The following is a 9,050-nucleotide window of genomic DNA, read 5'->3' as shown; positions in this document are numbered from 1 at the left end:
TATATATATATATATATATATATATATATATATATATATATATAGCAATGAATGTGCATGCAAGTTGTAGTATATATAGGGCTCTTGGATAATGTTTGGTAACCTAAGTTTGGAAAGAAAACCACATTCTTCGTAATAACTTGTTACTCTTACATTAGTTCTCCAGAGTTCTAAATTTCTAATTGACGTCAATTTAAATATTACATGTATTTATATTAGGGGTAACAAAAGATGGTTTAAGCAAACACTTCTTCCACAAACCATCAAGAGCTTACACAACCGGAACAAGAAAACGACGCAAAATCATCCAAACGGAACACGACTCCGAGTTAAACGGATCGTCATCCGAAACGAGATGGCACAAAACCGGAAAAACAAGACCGGTTATGATAAACGGTCGACAAAGGGGATGCAAGAAGATATTAGTACTATACACAAACTTCGGCAAGAATCGACGACCAGAAAAAACAAATTGGGTGATGCATCAATATCATTTAGGGATTAACGAAGAAGAAAGAGAAGGAGAGCTTGTGGTCTCCAAGATCTTTTATCAGACACAACCTAGACAATGTGTTGGTAATATTAATTGGTCGGAACAAAATGTTAGTTCCAAGGGCTTGATAGGAATTGGTGCCGGAGATGAAATATGCGGCGTTGCTGCCGCCTTGCAGAGTCTTGGCTCCGGTGACGTTATTTCTAGGGTTAATACGAACCCCTTTACAAGAGCCTTCGATGAGGTATATGATATTTCCTGTATATTTCTCTCTTATGCTCAAGTTTTACATAAAAATAAATGGCCATATTTTTGTGCGTGTTGTAATTAACATGTGTATGTAATTAAGGGGACAGCCGAAGCTTCGAAGGGAAGAGAAAACCGGCTTGTGTCCGGCACGTGCGAGGAAGTACATGATGGGATCATAAGATCATCGTCATCAACTTCATATCATATGATTCATGATCATAATCAACATGATCATCAGATTGGAGAAATAAGAGAATTTCACATACCATCTTCGTCATCATATCATGAGTCAATCTTCAACATTACAAGTACTGTGCCGTCTCAGGTAAAGTTCCCGTTACTTCATTTTTCTTGATAATGAAACCCGAAATTAAATTCCAAATATATTTTGTATATATGTCGCGAACGTGGATGGATATACATAGTAGGAATATAGTGTAGCGTGCATGGATGGATATACATAGTAGGAGTATAGTGTTTCTTGACTTCTTTTTGGTAAATATGTTATTTTTTCCGAAAGCATTTTTGGTAAATATGTTAGGAAGTGTTTCTTGTCTTCTTGGACATTTAATCATGACAACTCATTTAAATAAAAGCTATAATGATGTTGGATCTACAGGCTCATGCAAAAAGTTAATCATGCAATCTATCACAAACTCAATCTTGTTCATATCTTATAAAAAGTAAATTAGCTTGCAAAAGTAACACGTAAAGTATACATGGGTAGTGGAAACGTATGTATAGTATGTATTAAAACAACCACATACGTATACGATCTTTATGTTGCTATCCTTTTATTGGTGGGATGTGAATTGTTTATTTTTGTTATAAAGTAATGTTACTTGTATCTTTTTCCTTCTTTTTTTTAATAATGACAGCAGCAACAATTAAGGGGTCGATCATCTGGTTCGGGATTAGAAGACTTAATCATGGGTTGCACATCTACTTGCACAGAAGAGGTAAGCTTCTAATAAAATATTTAATCAATTAATTTCGAGATAGGTGTATAAGCTATGGCTAAGTGATTATTGATCCGTGTTTGGCATATTACAATAAGGCCAGTTATAATTACAAATGTCTAAACTTGGTAGGAAAATTCAGAAGCAATTCCACAGCAAAACGCAGACTGGTTAACGTTTCCACCATCCTGGTACGACCAAAGTTATTAAAATGATAGATATTAACATATACCGTAAATAGAATAATATTACAAACAATTTTTAATCAACCAGAGGTCAATCATGTAACTGTCTTTTTCTTGGGGACAACTGAGACAATGAATATACTCCATAAATTAACCATTAGACCGGTCACAATTTCGCAGGAACCAAACCGAGTCAGATGGTCAAAACCGGAGATTTTAACCGAACCAGAAGGAAGCAGAGAAGTCTTGCAAACAATGGGCTTAGCTTTTGATCAATGCTGGAAATGTTGAGCTATTATCTCTGCCATTAACTTACGGCATCAGAGGTCTCTAGACTTTGTATCGTTTTAAATTCCTCAACAATCTATACCACAAGTGACAATCTGTCAGAAACAATAGCCTAGACTTTGTATTAAAAAAACACACAAGTAGATCATGTTTTTTGGTTAGCTTCAGGATCTGTCTCATAGACTTACCTTCCTCTGCGAAGGATGCAGTAACACCCGCGGTCTTATCGAGCGGACATGTTCAAAAGCTGCAGCTACGGTCATACTCTTGTGCTCAATCTGAGAAATACAACATTCCTTAATGGACCAACCTAAGCTAATTAGCGGGATATGAAATTTAATCAATGGACTTACCAGATAACAGAGAACAACGGTAGTACTTCTTCCACGTCCAGCTTTGCAATGGACGTAAGTGGTTTTACCGAGCAAAGCATTCTCTGTTACACGAAAGAGAATGCATAATAGTAAGCAACAGACAAAAAAGGTAAAATTCAAGAGAGCATAACATTTACTCACTGTGAATGAAGTTAACAGCTCGGGTTATGTCTTCAATGGAAGGAGCAAAGAGGTAATCTCGTGTTGGTATCACTAGATGGTCCATTTGATAAGCCTAAAACAAAAATCTGCAACCATCAAACACTCCACAAGTAGACAAAAAGATTGGGGAAGTTTTTTACCAACATTGTACAAAGAAGATGGAACCAAAGTCTCAAAAGTTTCATTAAGAGTGATCACGCCACCAACGCCTAGTTGTTTTAGTCGCGGAACGTCCTTACTAAAATGGAACCGCTCCCATCACAAGAAACTGATAAAATAAAATAAAATAAAATAAAATGATTTCTCCACCAGAAATAGACTCCAAATGAACAACTGATACTTGAAAAAATGCTCACGTTTTAGCAGTTTAGAGCAAAAAGATATCAAGACAGAAACAGTTCTAACTATAGATCGATCGTCTGAAAAGACATGATCTTTAAAGATAGAAACAGTTCAAGATCGAGAAGCTGATTCATTTGCAATAAGAAGAACTGATATTTCTCAGCTGCTCCAAACATCAAATCAATAATAAATACTCCGACTTTTGCTAGCTCAAATGAAAATATTAAAGAGAAAAATAAAAGAAACCTCGTCGATTTGATCCCACCATCGAAACTGAGACTGGAGTTTGAAGCGGAGGAGGTTGTACAGAAGAGTCGGGTAGAATAGGATCCGACCACCCGCTCCGATTACAGCTCTCTTTGCTTTATCACCCTTGAAACCTATACCCTTCTTCTTCGAAACGCCGTCGTCTAGGGATGATCGCTGCGTCTCGTCATCTTCCTCTGTTTCATCTTTCATTGCCGCCGGAGATTCCAAAGTCAAACTCGAAAAAGCAAAGTGGTGTTCTTCAACATCCAAGACGAATGAGGCCCATTTGAGTAAATTTAAGTCGTATTGGGCCTATATAAAAATCTAAAAGGCCCATAAAAGGAAAGATCTGACATATTAAGAAGACCCATTTGACTAATCAAATTAAGACATACCGGCACGTGTCGTTCACGTATATCTCTCTGTATATGCCACTGCTACACTTGGACGCTATCTCTGGAACATTCCGATTATCCACAGAAGAAACAGAGCCGAGGAAGATGTCGTGGCAGACTTATGTAGACGATCACTTGATGTGCGATGTCGAAGGCAACCGCCTCACCGCCGCCGCAATTCTTGGTCAAGACGGTAGCGTCTGGGCTCAGAGCGCAAATTTCCCTCAGGTTAGGGTTTGCTTCTTCTCCCATAGCTGATTGTTATTACCTATGCGCGTTTGATTCGTCTAGACTTTGCTGTTCCTGGTTCGATCTGTGTTGATACCTGGAAACTCTCTTTTAAGCTCTCTTTTTACGTTTTCCTGATCTGGTTTTCTCTGCTTCATATGTTCGTAAGATTCAGTAGAAGAAGTTCGATTCGCAAATTTTAAAGCTTTTTTAAGCAAAAAGTTTTTGACTTCGAAAATAGGGAATCTCCTTGTGTTTGAGCTTGGTCACCTGATTCACTTGTTCATAGGTGTTTTAGTTCTTAGAGTGAAGTGTTCACTCAACTTTAGTTTAAGCATTTGTATTGGTCAATGTTTCTCTCACCGTTTTAGTATTGGCTTTGTTTTAGTTGAAGCCTGAGGAAATCAGTGGCATCAACAAAGACTTTAATGAGCCTGGAACGCTTGCCCCAACGGGATTGTTTATCGGTGGCACAAAGTACATGGTCATCCAAGGAGAGCCCAATGCTGTCATTCGTGGGAAGAAGGTAACTTGAATCTTTTGCCTTTTTGTTCCCAAGACAGTTGTTTGTTTATGAACCAGTGCTACTTTTTGGTTTACCTTGTAGGGTGCTGGTGGTGTTACCATCAAGAAGACCACACAAGCCATGGTCTTTGGTATCTACGAAGAGCCAATGACTCCTGGACAGTGCAATATGGTTGTTGAGAGGCTTGGTGACTACCTGATTGAATCAGGGCTCTGAAACCCAATCATGTTGTCTTTATATTGAGAGAAAACCTATTTATATATCGAATGTGATCAAATCGTTTTAATAGTCCAACTGTGTATTACCCCTTACCATGTGATGGATCCTTGGGGTTGTATGATTTTATAATAAAATTTGGTATTTTCTTCGTTTGTGTCGAGTTGAAATTGTTTTTAGTGAATGGCAGTTTGGTAGCATAGCTTGTTTAGAGTTCGAGTGGTCCCAGATTGATTTTTTTTTTTTTTTGTGTGAATTGGAACCAAAATAGATTCAAATCACTAGATCATAGACACAGGTGATTGCATTACAAGTTCTCAGATAAAATGTCTGTACAACAACTCACTTCAGGAAGATAGACAAAACCTTAGATGGTAACAATTTCTAGACCAAACGTTGAGGAACAAATCTTACCTTTTCTCACTATTGCTACATTCCTGCTACAACACTGACTCACTTTTCTTTCAGATTCTGGGTCACAATGCCTGTGAGTTTGTAGTTTGCAAACTGAACGACAACAAGATCACGAGACAGAGACTCAAATTCCATACTAGAGATTCGTTTCCATGTGAAGTAGAAGCAGAGGAATTCAATGCAGATGCATTCGTCGCCTTGGTGTTGTTCCTGTACAAGAGATTTCAACAACATCAGTAAGCATATATGTATGCATAGTTTCTTCAATCTGCAAATCTGAAACAAAGTTTGTTTTTAATGACATACCCGCCGCCTGCGGTTATGTATACGCATTTGTCATAACCTGTAACAACATAGAACCAGATTCAATTTAAACCAAGACTGTTGATTCGTGATTTTGCAAAAACGAACGCTGGAGACTTTTGTTTACTTACTAGGGTCTTTGTTGACCTTAACACCAACTCCTCCAAAGCTACAAGCAACGTCTGTACCCCCATTCTGCTGGAAGTAGCTATTAAACACAAAAGAAGCATGAGAAACCAAAGTATCTGGCTGGAAACAAGGCTGGCTCGGCTGAATAGCCGTGCAATCAACGTTCCCAGGACCACACGCCCAATCCAAAGCACCTCTCAGCTCTATCTCCGAAGCTTTCGAAGAAGCAATGCACCAGCTCTCACTCCTCCCTCTCGAGTTTCCCCCGCTCGAATTCGACCGAAACCCGCCCTTCTTCCCCGTGAAATCCAGCTGGTAAACACTCGTCTGGTCGGGATAGAACAGCCCCCAGTTCCTCTCCGAATCCAAACCAGTTTTCCTGTTCTCGTTGAACAGTGAGAAGATATAAACGTCCATGGCCTCTCCTGGCTTCGAAGGCGTGCCTTGGTTTGTAACCGTGTGGCGTATAATGTTACTATTATACGTCTCTGCGTTGTCAGGAGAGGCAGCACCTTTCTCCTTCGGCGAGCCTTTGGTCGGCCATCCGGTCTCCGTGACCATGATCTTGATCGTCCTGAAGTTTAAAGCCGTGAGGGCGTAATAGAGCGCGTCGACTTGAGCATCGAACATGTTCTTGTAGAGCAAACCGGTGTTGGGATCAATCACTTCAGAGGAAGACTCGAACAACACATAGTCCAAAGACACATTGTTGGGAGAATCTCTATAAGCGTAGTAAGGGTAAAGATCGACCATGAAAGGAGACTGATTCTCCGCCAAGAACTCGAGCATCGGCCTCAAGAAATACGCGTAGCTGCTGTTGAACGCTCCAGCGGAAGGTGGGAAAGATCTTGAGAGGACGCCGAGGGAGAGCGTCGTGGAGACCTTGATTCTTCTGCTCAAGCCGACTTTCTTGAGAGCGGTCAGCACGTTCTGCATCGCGGGGACGACGAAGGAGGAGGCGTTGGTGTGTGGATCGTCGGTGGATTCGGCTCCGACTGTTATGTAAGTGATCTTGGTGGTTGGATAGTAGGGTAAGACGCTGTTCTTTAGCCACGTGTCTGCGTTTGATTGGAACTGGGAGAAGGGTTTGAGGTCGGAGTTTGGGACTCCGATCATGAGCTCGATGGTTGTGTTGGCAAATGCCTTGAGGACTTGGGAGTTGTAGTCGTAGATACGGACGTATTTGATGTTGTGCTGTTTTATCAGCTGGACTACTTTGGCTGGTGTCGGAAGGTCGTCGGCGCTTCTTCCGTAACATACTCCGACCTTGCCACCGTAGCAACCGTCTGCAAAAAAAAAGAAGAAGACAGAATCAATTGTTTCTCTTTTCCGACCAAATTTGTCAGTGTTCCAAGAACTGCAATTGTACATAAGCTCAAGCTCTACAGTAGATTACAAGAAGATAATGGTATCTACAGTAGATTACAAGAAGATAATGTAATCTATCAAATTCTCTATTGATATGAATCGAAGCTGGAAACTAATGAATATGTACCAAACAAGTCTCATAAAGTTCACTGAAGTCGAGAACCATTTGGTTTAAGGGTTCACTGAATAGTAGAGGAAGAGAGAGAGAGAGGCAAACCCAGAAGCAGAAGCAGGAGAGAAATGGAGAAGATGAGCTTCTCCATTGATGAATGAATGCACTATCTTGCTTCCTTTCTCGAAAGAAGGAAGCTTCAAAGAAGGAAGCTTCTTCTTCTTCTTCGAGCTTCTTCAATCTTTGTGAATAAAGTGTAAAGCTTTTTTGCTCAAAAAAGAAATGTTTAAAGCTTTTTCTCTCTCTACAAATTGCTCTCTCTGACTCTCCGCCAAGAAAGTTTTAGTTTTTTTTTCTATATTGTTTTTTTCTTGTCAGAAGTAGGACTCTGGTCGGAAACAAACCGGGCCACAGACTGTATAATAAACTCGATTTGATAGACTTCTTTCGAATCCGCTTAGCTTTGAGAGCATTCCACAACTTTAATTTCTCTCCCCCGCTATTTGTGTATTCACAAAAACTACCCCATTATAAAGCAAAACCGGTCCCATATGACCCAGAAAGAAAAAGAGACCGGTCCCATTTAATTTATGTTTATACGCTCTCGAAATAAGATGATAATTTCGATCATAAATATATATGCTTATCTTACAGCAAAATATTCCATAAATGTAAGATTACCACTTTCTTTCGATTCAAAAAAAAAAAAAGCAAGTACATCAATTATTCTACCAGCTATCCAACATACCGGAGGTAACCGATAAAATAGCTTAGGAATTATTTCGAACCGTCCTTACACTAATGAGCCGGCTTAGGGCCCATTTAAATCGTATTTAGTCAGCCCATACATTTAGGTTTTTTTTGTCGTATTTATTAATTAATATAATATTTTATCTTCCCGGTCTCACGCGTTCAAAATTATGTCCGTTACCACTAAGAATAGTCTTCTTCTTCTCTTTCTTAGAAAACAGACTTTGGTGTCAGTGCAAGTCTTGCTAGCTCCATGGGACAGAGGGACGCATTTGTTGGAACCTACAACTATATGTCGGTACGGAAACATTCCAAAACCATTACATTTAGAAACATTTCCAATACAAATTTCTTCTATTCCATTTTCTAGTATCTCTTGTTTTGTTAACATACATGACCATGTCTTTTTTTACTCCTTTACTTTACAGCCTGAGAGGATAAGTGGAAGCACATACGACTACAGCAGCGACATTTGGAGTTTGGGGATGTCAGTGTTAGAATGTGCAATAGGAAGATTCCCATACTTGGAATCTGAAGACCAGCAAAACCCGCCTAGCTTTTATGAGCTTTTGGCAGCAATCATAGAGAGTCCACCACCAACTGCTCCTTCTGATCAATTCTCACCTGAATTTTGCTCCTTTGTATCAGCCTGGTAAGTGGTAATTCATTATTAGCTTTTTCGTATATTTTGCAATATCGTAATGGTTAAAATGGTTCTTCTTTACATTTCAAACAGCTTACAAAAGGATCCTCCAGCAAGAGCATCATCCTTGGACCTATTTGTAAGTAATTCTTACTCACGACTCTCTTTTTCTCTCTTGGTAACAACATTTAGGATCTTTTGATGAAACATCCGGTTTTTTTTAATGCTCCCAGAGTCATCCATTCATAAAGAAGTTTGAGGATGGATATTGATCTCGGGGTACTTGGTGGAACTCTGGAACCACCTGTTAACTGCCTTAGATAAGTAAGCCCTCTTTTTTCTTCTGCATTTTGTATATGATATGATAAGATACATGATGTGTAATGTGTCTGAGTGTCGGAAAAGATTATTATTACTTAATGAACAAAAATGGATGAGATTTTCCCTTTTATTATTCATTTCCTTCTTTAATATGCAATATTCAGGTTTTTGTTGAATACGTGGTAGACACTAGCTCTCATGAGTCAAACTTATTTGTTCTCCAAGATTATGACATTTCATAAAGACTAAATCAAACGCTAACTATATAACATAGTGTTGACACGAGAAATGTAATTGAGAGATCCTATCCAAGGAGATGATGAGTCATAGACACTCTCACGAGT

General features: G+C 39.3%; 5 protein-coding genes across 8 annotated transcripts in view; 3 read left to right on the top strand and 2 right to left on the bottom strand.

Annotated features, from left to right (window-relative positions):
* LOC106313958 (NAC domain-containing protein 73) overlaps window positions 1-2,192 on the top strand; it is a 4,535-nt gene extending 2,343 nt beyond the window's left edge. For 2 of the 4 annotated variants that reach the window (XM_013751899.1, XM_013751898.1), the window contains 5 exons: window positions 220-737; window positions 843-1,067; window positions 1,621-1,701; window positions 1,834-1,892; window positions 2,067-2,155. In XM_013751899.1, coding sequence (XP_013607353.1) covers window positions 220-737; window positions 843-1,067; window positions 1,621-1,701; window positions 1,834-1,892; window positions 2,067-2,106 — 923 coding nt within the window. In that variant the 3' untranslated portion in view covers window positions 2,107-2,155. Of the gene's footprint in view, window positions 1-219; window positions 738-842; window positions 1,068-1,620; window positions 1,702-1,833; window positions 1,893-2,066 lie in introns of all 4 variants that reach the window. The other 2 variants (XM_013751901.1, XM_013751900.1) reach the window with 2 other exon arrangements.
* On the bottom strand, window positions 1,905-3,560 carry LOC106313960 (putative dual specificity protein phosphatase DSP8). The gene is given in 7 exon segments (XM_013751902.1): window positions 1,905-2,250; window positions 2,363-2,452; window positions 2,528-2,610; window positions 2,690-2,783; window positions 2,855-2,953; window positions 2,955-2,978; window positions 3,299-3,560. Coding segments are annotated over 7 exon segments (660 nt in total). The 5' UTR covers window positions 3,512-3,560; the 3' UTR covers window positions 1,905-2,193.
* A 119-nt stretch (window positions 3,561-3,679) lies between these two features.
* LOC106318628 (profilin-5) lies at window positions 3,680-4,829 on the top strand. Its single transcript, XM_013756688.1, has 3 exons — window positions 3,680-3,924; window positions 4,313-4,450; window positions 4,532-4,829. The coding sequence occupies exons 1-3, from the start codon at window positions 3,730-3,732 to the stop codon at window positions 4,664-4,666; spliced, it is 468 nt and encodes a 155-aa protein (XP_013612142.1). The 5' UTR covers window positions 3,680-3,729; the 3' UTR covers window positions 4,667-4,829.
* A 123-nt stretch (window positions 4,830-4,952) lies between these two features.
* Window positions 4,953-7,204, bottom strand: LOC106318627 (glucan endo-1,3-beta-glucosidase 13; the record flags this gene model as incomplete). Its single annotated transcript, XM_013756686.1, is given in 4 exon segments — window positions 4,953-5,290; window positions 5,387-5,423; window positions 5,515-6,798; window positions 7,098-7,204. Coding segments are annotated over 4 exon segments (1,515 nt in total). The 3' UTR covers window positions 4,953-5,142.
* Window positions 7,205-7,940: 736 nt separating this feature from the next.
* On the top strand, window positions 7,941-8,837 carry LOC106317146 (mitogen-activated protein kinase kinase 6). Its single transcript, XM_013755004.1, has 4 exons — window positions 7,941-8,040; window positions 8,171-8,394; window positions 8,479-8,524; window positions 8,619-8,837. The coding sequence occupies exons 1-4, from the start codon at window positions 7,996-7,998 to the stop codon at window positions 8,655-8,657; spliced, it is 354 nt and encodes a 117-aa protein (XP_013610458.1). The 5' UTR covers window positions 7,941-7,995; the 3' UTR covers window positions 8,658-8,837.
* The last annotated feature ends 213 nt before the right edge of the window (window positions 8,838-9,050 follow it).

The sequence above is a fragment of the Brassica oleracea genome, chromosome C9 (genome assembly GCF_000695525.1).
Source record: "Brassica oleracea var. oleracea cultivar TO1000 chromosome C9, BOL, whole genome shotgun sequence".
Taxonomy (NCBI): Eukaryota; Viridiplantae; Streptophyta; class Magnoliopsida; order Brassicales; family Brassicaceae; genus Brassica; species Brassica oleracea.
Note: the sequence above shows the minus strand (reverse complement) of the source record. Positions and strands in the feature narration are given on the sequence as shown.